The sequence below is a fragment of the Platichthys flesus genome, chromosome 19 (assembly GCF_949316205.1).
Source record: "Platichthys flesus chromosome 19, fPlaFle2.1, whole genome shotgun sequence".
Lineage (NCBI taxonomy): Eukaryota > Metazoa > Chordata > Actinopteri > Pleuronectiformes > Pleuronectidae > Platichthys > Platichthys flesus.
The window spans coordinates 9,827,889-9,841,554 of NC_084963.1; the positions used below are offsets into that span (position 1 = coordinate 9,827,889).

General features: G+C 41.9%; 2 protein-coding genes across 2 annotated transcripts; both read right to left on the minus strand.

The window, feature by feature from the left end:
- Window positions 1-1,642: 1,642 nt before the first annotated feature.
- surf4 (surfeit 4) lies at window positions 1,643-8,562 on the minus strand. Its single transcript, XM_062412721.1, has 6 exons — window positions 8,272-8,562; window positions 5,573-5,759; window positions 4,847-4,923; window positions 4,709-4,752; window positions 3,221-3,407; window positions 1,643-2,927 (listed from the first exon to the last, which is right to left on the minus strand). Exons 1-6 carry the CDS (start codon window positions 8,317-8,319, stop codon window positions 2,661-2,663), a joined length of 810 nt encoding a protein of 269 aa, XP_062268705.1. The 5' UTR covers window positions 8,320-8,562; the 3' UTR covers window positions 1,643-2,660.
- Window positions 8,563-9,885: 1,323 nt separating this feature from the next.
- surf2 (surfeit 2) lies at window positions 9,886-12,189 on the minus strand. The gene is made up of 6 exons (XM_062413448.1): window positions 12,024-12,189; window positions 11,645-11,796; window positions 11,387-11,490; window positions 10,656-10,844; window positions 10,315-10,448; window positions 9,886-10,204 (listed from the first exon to the last, which is right to left on the minus strand). Exons 1-6 carry the CDS (start codon window positions 12,096-12,098, stop codon window positions 10,115-10,117), a joined length of 744 nt encoding a protein of 247 aa, XP_062269432.1. The 5' UTR covers window positions 12,099-12,189; the 3' UTR covers window positions 9,886-10,114.
- Window positions 12,190-13,666: the final 1,477 nt, after the last annotated feature.

Consider the following 13,666-nt stretch of genomic DNA (forward strand, 5'->3'; position numbering starts at 1 on the left):
GCCGACTTTATGGAAATGCTCTGAGGCGTAGCAGGAAAATAAGGTGGCCCCTACCTTTGTCATTTGGCCTCCACTGGGCCCCCTGATAAAAGACGGAGCTCCTTAAAGGGACAGTTCACCCAAAAATCCACTCATCTACTTGCCGGTGGAGGGGTGGGTGAAGTGTTTTAGTCCACAAAACACTTTAATATATATATATGTATAATTATGTCTCAATAGAAGTAAAGTGAGTCTGAAACCATGATTTGTTTTCATTGTCAATACATCTGATAAATGATTGATTTATTCTGCAGATAATAAAGTGGGGAAAGGTCCATCTTCCATATTTAAAAGTTGCAAATACACGAGAAGCTGGTTACAAGTTTTCAGCATTTTGGCTTAAAATTCTTTTAAAAATCAAGAAATTATCAAACTTGTTTATTCATTTCCTGTTTATCGGCTACTCAATTAATCAGCTCATTATTTCAGCTTTGGAGAAACGTTCGGTGTCCCGGATGCCTTGTGATAAGGAAACTGAATGGTGGGTGTAAGTTAGGGCACAATAACAAGCTTTTAGAAGTATGACATTATAATGGGTCCTTACATAGTACATTTGTTTAATTATATATACAGGATACAAAGTAGTTTAGTATGTTGGGGATCATATTTTTTTTTTATCTTTCTCTAAACTCTGATGTTTTTGTGAAATATCTTACGCACCCATACAAGCTTGTGTGAATCCACTGGAGCATTTATACATACACTGATACTTTGGCTTGAGAGGAAATTGTATATCATGTCCTACTTCTTCATAATTTGTTTTCAATGGCATCAGTTCTTTCAACTTTCTAGTGTCAGTGTCTACTGATACTTCCTCCGTCAGTGAAACACAACTCCATTGTTTGCAGAGTGCAGCCCTGTAATTTCATACAAGTATAAAACACACAATACATATTTGAACTAGATTCTAACAAACACACATCTCCCTTGGTTATTGCTTTATGTAATAAGTGAAAGGGAAACATTTGTTTAATATCTTCGAGTACATTCTCAGTTTGAGTGAATTTAAAGGGTCAGTTCTAAACTTTAAGAAGGTTGTTATCATTCCTACTGGAGAAATTGTGGTGTCAGGTCTAATGCTGAGACAAGTACAGAGGAGCTAACATCTGAATATATTAACCATTACTATTATCCTGAAAAAAAAACTACATAAAATATGTATATATCTATCTTGTATTTAATACCTACTCTTATTTTCAGCAGTTATCGCTGTAAATAACAAACACAAATAAATGCTTTATTATAATAGGAATCCAAAGACACAACAGTCTTCAGATGTTTGCATTTGTGTCCTGAAGTTTATCAACGTGGCGGAAAAATGATGCTGTTCTCCACTGCAGAGAAGTGTTTACTGCAGCTGGCCACCAGAGGTCAGTATTTTCTCCATGTATCTGACCTAAAAATCTAATCTGGGGCTTCAAACTCTTTCCAGCACCAACTCAAGACCCTTCATTCATATCTTCTGAGGAGACTGATCTGAAAGCAGTCCTCACTAAGTCTTGTTTGCACTGAACTGTGCGTATCATTAGTTCAGTGTACATTTCATGGTCCACTAATGTCAGTAAATCTGTGAGAGCATAAAACCTTGACCGAGCCAGTGACATTATATTTTTGAATTTTTATTTTTTCGCCATGAACTTCCAAAATAAGAAAAAAGATCAAAAATACAATATAAACTTCTGAAAATCAATACACTGAATATTTTTTATTTTCTTACACAGGGAAATAAACACGCAAGTTCAGGTGATAAGTGACTCTGCTTAATCCTCTTTGCTTTTCTAGGTCGCATAATATGATGTTTCACAAACGTTGAGCCTCCCCGACTACTATCCCCCGATCATAAACAGTTCACTAGTAAGGCATTTGCCAAATAAGTACAGAACAAAGTGCCCAATAACAAGTCCTGGAGCTAACAACTGTGTTGAAGTTTCCAATCAAGCACGACTGCAATCCACCACTATACAATTTACACGTCCCCCCCCCCCCGGTTCAGTCAGTTGATACTGAAGATTTACAGATTGAAAGGATATGGTATTATAAAAAGAGTGATGAAATCTGGAGAGTAGATGCGAGTTGCTGTCAAATGAGCGCCCGAGATTTCTGAATCAATGTGGAGAGAAAGTCTCAGATATTCCGAGATCCAACGGTTGAAAAACTTCAGCGTCCGTGGGGGGGGGGGGGGACTGCTGCACCATCTCCACTCATTCACTTTTATTCAGAAAATATGAAAATCAATCTATGATATGGAAAAAACACCCATAAAATACAATAAATTATTTTCATTCATCTCCTGAACACAGAACAAATAAATCTCGTTATCCACTTATCATCCTATTGTGTTTTTCTATGAAGTCTTTTAATCGAGTTTATTTAAAATAAAAAACATCTGGCATGAACATGTTCAACGAAAAAATAAAAATAGCAGTCTGGTGGAGAATAGAAAAAAAAACTATGGGATGGCGTTGTGGATTTGGCCAAATAATCAAAACTAGAAGAAAAAAAAAACGATGTACCCTGATGGTGTGGGGGGGAACTGGAATAGAGGGAGGGTCTCTGTGTCCCGGTCGTGGGGGGACCTTAGTGGTGCTGGGCCATCCTTGTTTCTCATCCCTTCCTTTTGCCTACCACTCTTTCTTTTTCTCGTCCATTGACACGCCGCCAGGACCAAGCGCCACCACCAGCAGCAGGCCGCCGATGACAGAGGTGGTCTGGAAGAAGTCGTACTTGAGGAAGTCGTGCATGGGCTTGTAGGCAGGGATGGTCCAGAAAGCATTGAAGTAGACGTTGATAGCCAGGAGCCAAATGACGAGGGTCAGCGCCGCGAGTTTAGTTTTGAAGCCGATGGCCACCAGGATGATGAGGGCGGTTCCCACCATGTTCTGCAGGATCTGTAGAAAGAGGAAAGTCCAACGTTAAACAGCGTTTATGCTATAATTTGACCAAGATGAACTTATGGTAAACGGACATCACTACTGACAGTCAACATGCTCTGGAGACAGAAATCAAATAATTTTTAGTTGAATGTCAAACCACTGGGCCTGCGTCTCAACAACCAGCAGCTGTGGATCAGGAGACTGTCCAGGTGAATGTGTTGTTGCACTGGCCTTGACTGAATGATAAGGAATCCATGTGGGTGAAAGGACTGCAGAATGTAGGCGCGCTCTGTGTCACCAGTACTCACAGAGAAGAAGTTGGAGTCAAAGTGCAGCAGAGTCATGAACATGAGCACCAGCAGAACTCGACCGCCCAGCTGCATGTACTGCTTCGGCGAGCTCTCGCCCATGGAGGGGACTCCGGCGAACATGCTCTTTCCTTCCGAACGAGACTCGGCCAGCAGCAGGAGCAGACCACCTCCGAGGGCAAGGTTTCTGTGGGAGGAGAGAGGGAACGGTTATTTCTGGACAGTGTCAGTCCTGAAGTCAAACAAGCAGAAGAGGACGCTGACTTCAAATGACAGATCAGCTGGTCCTGATCTTGTTGTTGCCCCTGACTCCTTGATGGTTGGTTGGTTTGATCGTTTGTAAAACAAACAGATTTCAACTAAACTTGGTGAAGGGATGGGACATGGGCCAAGACAGAGCCCATTACATTTTGGAATGGATCCAGACAAAGGATGGGATCCAGGATTGTTTTTTCCTTCTTATCATTGCGATAAGGTCTTTTTTTGGACAATGTCATTGATTTTGCAGGGAATAATTTATGAATCTTGATGGGGGGGTGGAATCGGACATATTTAGGAGACTGATGTCTATGAGTGCAAGACATTTAGTGCAGCTTGATTGAATTTAAGGGGACTGATCTAGGAGCAGGTATGTGCTCTACTCAGTTCTGTTCTATTTATTGACTGAAATGAGTGTGGTTCCCAATATTACTTTATTGTTTACAGGAAATATAAATATATGAACCCACAGTACATGAATTACATGTACACATATTGCTCAAACAGAAAAGTCCGACATGGCACAAGAGATTTCTGTGAAGACTCATCGGACTATTAAGGATTAAATAAACTACAGGTCTCATCCACATTAATTATAGTCATTTGAACCAACTGTTTCAAGTTTGATGGAGAGCTTCTGCAGGTTTTAACAAGTTACATTTAAGACTTTTTAAGACCATAATGAATGAAATTGAAGGGCTAGCTCAAGTATGGCCGATATGAAGAAATATCAGAGTTCCAGAATGAATTCCATTTTCCTATAATTGAAGATAAGATGAAGTAGCCTGGTAGAGAATAACTCTTAATGCCCCATGTTATCCATCTACGTACCTCATAGTATGTAATAATTTAACATATTAAAAGTCAGATTATTATTCTGTTAAAACCCTGTACTACAAGCATATTCAAAGTTTCCATTTCTGCAGCACATTCTTTCAACCAGATTAAGCTACTTCTAATCTGTGATTTTAGACAATGGAATTTAAAGCTCAACATCAGAAAGTGTAAAAACAATATCAATTACATTTCAATAACATTCTGCTTCAAACATCAGTGAACTGCCTCCAGATAAGCAGGTAATATAAACGATTAGGAGATCAGAGATGATGTTTGGGAGACAAAGCAATATGACGCACAATACTTCAATGAAGACAGAATTTCTCTGTTATAATTTATTGAAGCAGCGAATAACCATTTTTGAATCTGTGAATAAAACTGAGTGACACCTACCTCATCAAAAATTTAAGGTCCCATAAAATGCTGTAAGCGACAGTCTGGTGGAGACAAAAGGAAATGTTTCAGATAAGACACAATGACATACTGTTGGGGGAAATATTGAAAATGTAGTTATAGTGTCTTTATTCTCACCTGTAGAGCTATGATGCCAAATAATCCAAAGCAGGCATACTGTACAAAATTTCTACTGAGGATGAGGACACAGCCGCCTGTTTGGATACACAAGAGTAAAGATGGTTAAAGTTATGGCTAATGTTTTTTCTCCAAATGAAAAATGCCTGCCTGAGGTATAATTTGCCATTTAATGTTTATAATCATGATTACGTTAAAGCTACTTTGAAAACAATTTGAAGTAAAACAACAATTTTCGGTTGCTCGAGCACTTGAAGAAAATAATTAAATCTAGTATCAGGCTTATCACAGACATACAGGTTTAACATATTCAAAAGCACAACTAAACATAAATCGAATAAATTTGTTCTTGATGTAAAAGAAAGCAAAGCTTTCACAGATTTACTGCCCTAAGGGCTGATCGACCTCAAAGTTCAACGAGCTTGGCGAAGCAGATTTGCAACAGATTCATGATCTAGTGGGCTTAACTGCATCCTTCAATACATCACGACAGTCTCCACTGATTCATTAATAGGCAAGATGATTTGTATCCCACAAGTTAAGTTCACTGTGCTTGACTTTACTGCGCAACTCTCCGCAAATGGCAGACTAGATGTGGCTGAGAAAATTATGTGAATATATTTGTGCTTTGCTTTGCAGCTTCAGTCACTCCTCACAACCCCCTGAAACACAAAACATTGAGCCGACTTGTCTTTGGTCCTGACTGAAACCCTCCCACGCACTCACCCAGTTGTCCTAGGAGGTTAAGCAGCACAAAGCACGTAGCCAGGAAGTAGCCACAGCTCCAGGTAGCCTCAATGTAGTCCCTCTGCTCATTCCACTGGAACCACATGCGGATGCCATCCTCCAGGAAGGTGCTGATGAGACACAGGCGTGCCAGGTGGGGAAGGTACTGTTTGGTTACTCGCAAGAACTGGACAACAGGAGAAAACAGGAGAGGTTGAGTGACTGGCGGGAAAAGAAAGAGCTGATGTGGCGACTAAAGAAGAAAGAGACAACATCGTGCACAACAATACAACATTATAATGGGTCATTAAGCAGTAACCAGGGAGTCTGAAGCTATAAACAGACTCTGACCTTTTTAAAACCCCTTGAAATTAAATGAAAGACCAAACATGCAATGGAAATACACACCAAAAGAGAAAACATCCTTTTTTTCCCCAAGTAAACACTCTCTGTCCGATAGACTCTCCACCAATGATTCTTCTTATTTACCGCGACCCAATCAATCTTGAATATTATTACTTTTGCCATTTTTAGAAAGGTAAAGGTTTTTAAAGGACCCACAGCCACCCAGAGCAAAACATCATAAATTAAATTTTATAAATATGTACTTTTAAAAAAGAAATAATTGTCCAAGGAAGGGCGGCCTGCTACTAATTAACATAAACACTGTTAAGTATAGTAATACTGATAAATCCACTAATCATTTGCTGAATCGTAATAATGTTGAAGGGAATGTCAGAATAACAGTAATTTAAATTACAATTGCTGACTTGCTTAATTCTACACACAATCTAGATCTCCTTGTGAAGTACAGGAAACAGTGCATGATGGTTCCTGAAATTATGTTAGTAATGTATGATGTGAACTGTGGAGTACATTTTTTTTACTGCTTTAGTCAGTAACTGTAGATTAGATTTTTTGCTCACATAAAAGCCTTTAAAATAGTCTTATATTACACCATCTTCACACTGATTATTTCATTAAATAAAAAGGGAATAGATTGTTTACCTTAAATAGTTTAACACCGTACAATCACTTACTTGTGTTCGAGTTAGCCACACGTGACTCTAAACCATAAGATTTAGGCCACATATGGTTCTCCCTCTCTAATGTGAATGTTGAAATATTAAACCAAGAAACAGTAAAGGCGTGGAACTTAAGACTCATAAGATTATAAACTGATGCAACGGATTTCAAAAGAGTAAGAAGGTAAAACATGCCGGTAGACGTTGTGTTGTGGTCTATAGATCTTAAGAAGATAACAGGTCTCCATGTCACAGTCTCCCGAAAGGCCCCTTTGTTTTGAGTTGGAGTTGAGAACATAAAATAAATAGTTAAAAACAACAAACTACCCTATGCTCTTCTGACAAACTGAATTCATGAGCAGATTTTCAGACAGTCCAGTGCCAAGAGTCGAGGAGCAGTGACCTGCCCCACTCCCCGCCTCCTCGGCAGTCCACATCAGCACAGCCAGACCGCGGCAGCCTATCAGCGTCTATCCCCTCCCACTACCACTGCTGAGCGAGATGTGAATGGAGGAAGAGGGTAACCAATCGGAACAAGCCCGAGGGTTGCAGGGTCTCAGCCACAGGCTGGAAATAGACTGTGGAGAAGGTGTAAGCAACATGTTAGCTCAGGGGTCCATTAGTGAGAGATGTGCCCTTAAAATGGGCTCAGCAACGTGTTTTACAAAGCAAACAAACCATTGTGCAGATGCCCAATTTTTTTTTCACCAAATAGAGAACTCATGATAGGAGGGTATGAACCAATCAGGCGTGATCAAATGAAGGTAGTGGAGTATTTTCTGGCATGTGTGATGGGTTCGATCTCACGCAGTTGGCACAAACATACACAAAACACAGGGTTGATATTAGAAATGACAGATCTACTCCAAGGAGATAGCTGATTTTAAATCTGGCTCCTCCTAAAAAAAAACATAAAGCTATGAATGCAACACACACACACATGACTGCAGCAACTTTACAAGAGGACAGAAGGTACATCACATACACACAACCTGTGTAGTTTTCAACCCCAAGCTTCACATCAACATGTGTCACACAGGCTGACCTGAAACCTGAACTGAATCTCACTTTTTGTGGAGCAGTGGATGACCTGTTGTCACGCCAATATAGAAAAATAAAAAGTATCTATGGTAAAGCTAGCTAGCTGTAGCATGTGTCATACAGTGAAGACATCCATAGTTTTTTGGGGGGTGGGGGGTGATCTGGGTGTTGGAGCAGCTCTGTCAAGGCCACACACAGATTGTCCAGTTTGGGGAAAAGCCCAACACAGAGGAGTCAAATCAATGTAACGCATTTTAGCAGCAAATGCACAATATGGTTAAACCGTGTGGCTACAAGCTAACAACCTGCTAACTCCTGAGTTTAACTTGTCAACCGAAGCTTACAGTTGCACTTTGTGGAACAGTTATTAATGTGGAGACGTGTGACAGCACACTGACACACACCAGCCGTCCATGCAACCTCTACATGCGAGGAAATGAGCGTCTGCTTTCGCGAAATGTCAGGTTCGAGTCCCTGGCAGGGAAATGCGGACGTGTACAAACTAACAGTAAAGACGTCAGACCGCTAACAGGAGACACTCGGCGGAGAGTCACTTCCAAACTAGTTAGCGGCTAGCATGCTAACAGCGGCTAGCGGTGGGGGACACCAGCGCAGCTAAGGGCTTGAAGTTACCTGATCCGCCACGTCTTCCGCGGTGTTCATGAGTTCCTCCTGCCCCATGTCTGCTGCGCCTGTAGCGGTTCTTCCTCTGTGTTAACGCCGAAGGCTGGAGCTCAACACGGTGCGGTGAAGTGCTGAGGGTTCTTCTTTTCTCCGGCTCGGACCGTGTGTTCCTCGCCCCCTTTGCTCGCGTTATTTACTTGAAGATTTCCCGTTCGCCCTGGACGCGAGAGAAAAGGCCGCCTCCGCCCCACAATGCCCCGCGATCTGACGGAGCGCCACACAGGGCCCCCCTACGCTCCGCTGCTGCAACCGCTGTATGCCACGTAGACTGAAGCGTGCGGGGCCCCGGCGCCGCTGTCCGCCGCTGTTTGCGGGTTTGTTTGGCTTTTTTGAACGCTTGTGAACGAGAGTAGATTCACGCCACGCACTCCACCGCCATTCAACTGTATCTGTGTAAACGATGACACTCCCCTGTTAGTCGTGGAGCTTTTAAAGATGGCTACAGGTTATAGACAGATGTGCATTCTAGCTGTCTGTTATAGCTCACATGGACTTCATTATGTTAGTAAATTCAACAACATTTAATTGATTCATTAAAAACACAATTTCAACAGTTATTAAAAATTAAATAAAGTGCGTTATAACATCAGAGACCTATTTTAATCTGTTACCCTTTTGTCAACATATACCTACCCATCTATATATCCATCTATCTATCAATCTATCTCTCCCCTCTCTCTCTCTGTCTATCTATCTCTCCCTCCATCTCCTTTTCCTACCTACCCATCAATCATCTATCTATCCATCTCTCCATAATGGATGTGTATGGCTCAGGGAAATCCCACTACTTCTCTAGCATATAAACAGATGATTGAATATACACAATTGAAGGAAATTGAACGTGTTGGGTCACCAGTTGAAATCATACATCAGAGAGTTAACACAATATAATTTATTCAAGAAAATTCAACTCTGTTAAAGAGATGAAGCACAATTACTGCATAAGATACTCCCTCATGTAGTGATTTGATGTTAGACGACTGCACGACTTCAACTGCAGCCTAGACGGACACATTGAAATGCAATATGTGCTGGAGTTATTCGTCAATGCATGGCTCATACTGGTGCTGGTGATGGCGGCGTCAAGATGAAAGCCAGTCAGACGTTTTGGCTGCTGGTTAAATGGTGGGAGGACGATGAACAAGAGAGGGCAGAGCTGCACGTGAAGGGAAATGGGACTGAGGTGTAAAAGTTGGCTTCAGTGTTCAGATGCTTTGTAAACTATCAACAACAAAGATTTGGAGAAAGTCTTTACACTCCGAGAACATGTGCACTGCCTGTTTTCCAAGAGGGGACCCTATACACCCCAATAGGGTTATGTTATTTAAATGCACAGATCAGGAATAATTGTGACCTGTTGCAGCACTGAGAATTAAATGTCTTACACAATATACTGTATATGATTACATCTCAAATGTAGATACAGGAAACGGAAAAGGAAGTAGATGAAGCAACAGTGACACAGTGTCTCTCTTGAATCTGGATTTCAAGAGTGCACATATTTCTGCTCTTGGCCTGATGTTGAGGCGACGACTGGTAAAAATAAATAAATAGACAGACAACTTTTGCAAGTCCAAACAATTTGTATTTTATGTCAGTGTTGTTGCTTGGGAACCGAGGGACAGAACCTATCCAGTCCGCCATGATCTGTAAACCGGCCTCACTGAAACTGAGCATGATTACAATGTACAAATGCAAAGATCAGGCTGGCTCCGACACATGACAACTAGGTCAAGCCGATTCTAGGTACTAAACCAGGTGAAAAATACTATGCACCTATGGTTTTACATTTTCACTTTGAATTCTTCACTTTCCCGTTTGTCTTTTGCCCGGATTTCCACTGATTCGTTTTTAATTTCTTCTGTATATCTCCACCCTGGACCTGAAAGAAAAAAATGTGACAGTATTCTGTCAGTGCTGTCTGTTGAAGAAAGAAGATCCCACCCACACCCACACAGAGAAAGATGCATGTCACACATTCTACACACAGACCTTTTTGCGTTTCTGCACCTCCTGCTTGTCCACCTCCATTCCCTCGTCTTCATCTGTTTGGAAGTCGTCTTCCTCCTCCTTCCCTTCACCCTCCATATTTTCTTCTTCTGTGTTTTTTAAGCTGAACAAAGATGCTGCAGGGAATAAATATGACACGTGTTACCGAAAAGTAAACAGCAACAAGTCCACTTTAAAACTCCATACACCAAATTCTGTAACTAAGAACAGCTAGATATCAAATTCAACGATATAATGCAGCTGATTATTACCATTTTTTCTAGATGGTGTGTGTTAGAGTGTTTGTTAAAGATATCAACAGTGTGTGCCCGTGGGATACTGACTAGGATACAGGTCACTCATGCTGTCTTCCGAGTCGCTGTGGTCCTCATCACTGGACGACGGATCTAATGTGCCGCGCCCCTGTTTTGGGGCCCTCCCCCGACCGGCGTCCTCTCCTCCGTTGTCTCTGGGCTTCCTCTGTTTAAGTCTGGCTGGAACGAAATCTATCCCTTGCTTCACACACTCTTCATCTGGAGCAAGAGGGAGAAGAGTCATTTCAGGAACCAAGAACCAACAGCTCATATTCGCAGTGCTCTACATGGATAAGGACCCTAACATTTTGTGTTTTTAATAACAGCACTATGTAATGTAAGTTTAGATAAATCCATGAGACCAATGAGATATCAATCCCCATTATAACTTTTTAATCATAGCTGAGGGTAAATTCACTCATTATCTACTCACCCCTGTGTCGATGGAGGGGTTGGTGAAGTGATGGAGTTCTATATATATTGGATTTTTCGTGTTTTCTTATCATTTATAGACATTTATATTAAAATGAACATTTTAACTGGCCTCAATTACATTCCTTTCTTATGAGGGTTTGAGAACAACAACTCAGTAGTCGTTGCCAATTAAAAAAACAAATATATCAGCTGATATCAGTGTCGGAACCTTCTATTAACTCCTCAATATTGGCATCAGTCCCCAAAACTCCACATTGGTCGGGGACCTACTGGTTAATAACCTCTATTAAAACATGTCGTGCAGATTGGATCGGTGGTGCACTGACATTTGCCGAGGGCCTTTTTGAAGCGTTTCCCGTTGACATGTCTGAGGACATGGTGCGGCTGCCGGTTGAGATGTCTGAGTGTCAGTTTACAGAAGAGCTGATTGCTGGAAAACACACAGGAAACGTCAGATTACACACTGCAGATCAGTTTGACATATAGACTCTGAACTACACCACTGCAGGGACAGCCGGGTGATGGCAGATGTTGGTGTTTTATCTTGCAGATGATCGGACAGAAGCGTTTCAGAGAATCCTTACGGCTGTTTTGAGCTGGGCACGACGTGTGGCTCGTGCTGGCTGTAGTTGAACTCTGCTGTGGCGCTCAGTTTCTCATACTTCTTCCCCTGAGTGAACTTCTGCAGCTCTGTGAGGCTGCACGGAAACTCGTGGCCATTCAGTGTGCACTTGATCTGAAAACACAAACACACACAGGTGACAGCCGTGCAACATCTGCTGGGGTTAAATCCTGCCGTTTAACAGGGGAGGTTATCGTGTACAGGCTTTATCCAGCCTTGGTCAACACATGGCACCATCACAACACTTCACAGTGAATGAGTGGTGAGGTGAGTTAGCATCTCAGCTAGCATCACACATCTCAGCGTGCTCCTTGTGCTGTGTTGTGATTGTCCGGGCTCACCTTCTTGCTGTCTGTGAGCTGCAGGAACGGGTGGTTGAGGAGAAACGCTCCGAGGTCCGCAGGTAATTCCTCCATTTCCAAAACAAACTTCCAAAACAAAGCGAGGTCGTGGTGAGGTGGTCGGGCCTCAGTCTCCTCCTCTGACAGGAAGCGTCCGCACGTGGGTCGACTGCACAGTCTTGCGTGATGTCCTGGCGCCGCCCACCGATCGAAGGGAGGAACTACCGCCTGGACCGAAGAGATCAAGGTTTCCATTCATTCTGTCATCACGGTTTTATAAACGCACCATCATAAATTAATGAATGAATAAAAAGAAAGAAAGAGATAACATCTTTATTTATGGGTGTTACATCGATGGTTTAATTAATTCACCTTCATTTGAGTTATTCAGATTGTACTATTATTATTTGGTGTTGTTTTTTAACCCATCATGCATTTCTCTGTGATAAATATGAACTTAATAAAAGCTATTTTCATTATACTTTTTTTATCTGTAGTTTTTTGTTAAGCAGTGCATTTATTGCGTTGACATCTACAGAGGCTCCTGCAAACAAATCTATATACTTGTATTTTCCGTAGAGAGCTCATGTAAAACACACAAGGATTAAATCTACATAGGTTTTTAGAAGATATGACGAATGAAAAAGGTTCTGAAGGTCCTGAACTGCTCGCTCGCAGGAGTCAGGGAGTCGAGATGGACTGAGTTTTTTGGCTCGGACTATTCCCCCAGTGGCAGCTGGCGGGTCATAAACCTCCTGTGGAGAAACGGATGGCAGTCCTCCAGGGGAAAATACACACACACTCACGATAATTGTCCATCTTCTCATAGTGCTTAGTTCCGCCTGGAATCAGCAGGTGATGTGGTCTAGTTGGTAAAATGATCGCTTTCCATCAAGGCGGTCCTCGGTTTGATCCCCGCTCACTCCCGTCTTCATGCCGGCAATAATCTGGACTCTTAAAATTGGCAATAATTTCATTCTCCTAATTTCATAATATCTTACACTATTTAAATTAATTAAATAAAAAAATTCAATTTAAATTAATTAAATAAAAAAAAAAATTGAACTGCGCAGAAAGTTACTGTGCAGAATGTGCGCAATGGGCTTCTGTGCAGAATGTGCGCAATGGGCTTCTGTGCAGAATGTGCGCAGTTGACTTCTGCGCACATCTGCGCAATGGGTTTCTGCGCAGAATGTGCACAATGGGCTTCTGCGCAGAATGTAGGCAGTAGAGTTCTGCGCAGGATGTGTGCAATGGGTTTCTGCGCAGAATGTGCGCAGTAGACTTCTGCGCAGAATGTGCGCAGTAGGTTACTGCACAGGATGTGCGCTGAGGGTTACTGCGCAGGATGTGCGCAATGGGCTTCTGCGCAGAATGTTTTATTTAATTTAAGTTAATTAAGAAATACATTTATTTAATTTAATTATATTTAATTATATTTAATTTCATTTAATTTAAAGGGGAGTGGAGAGAAGAGAGCGGCCGACTGCTAACCCTCAGGACTCCAGCACTGGGCACCTTCAACACCTCTGGAAACAGCTGTGCTGTAGCTGTGTGAAGGTCCTGAACCGTCAGTCGCTCGCAGGAGTCAGGGAGTCGAGATGGACTGAGTTTTTTTAGCTCGGACTTTTCGCCCAGTGGCA

Coding starts and splice junctions, on each gene's coding strand:
- surf2 (XM_062413448.1), bottom strand. CDS start 12,098: ATGGAGGAATTACCTGCGGACCTCGGAGCGTTTCTCCTCAACCACCCG. Junction 11,491..11,644: donor GTGCCCAGCTCAAAACAGCC/GTAAGGATTCTC, acceptor TGTGTTTTCCAG/CAATCAGCTCTTCTGTAAAC. Junction 10,205..10,314: donor AGGTGCAGAAACGCAAAAAG/GTCTGTGTGTAG, acceptor TTTTTCTTTCAG/GTCCAGGGTGGAGATATACA.
- surf4 (XM_062412721.1), bottom strand. CDS start 8,319: ATGGGGCAGGAGGAACTCATGAACACCGCGGAAGACGTGGCGGATCAG. Junction 4,753..4,846: donor TTGGCATCATAGCTCTACAG/GTGAGAATAAAG, acceptor TGTCTCCACCAG/ACTGTCGCTTACAGCATTTT. Junction 2,928..3,220: donor TTGACTCCAACTTCTTCTCT/GTGAGTACTGGT, acceptor CTCTTTCTACAG/ATCCTGCAGAACATGGTGGG.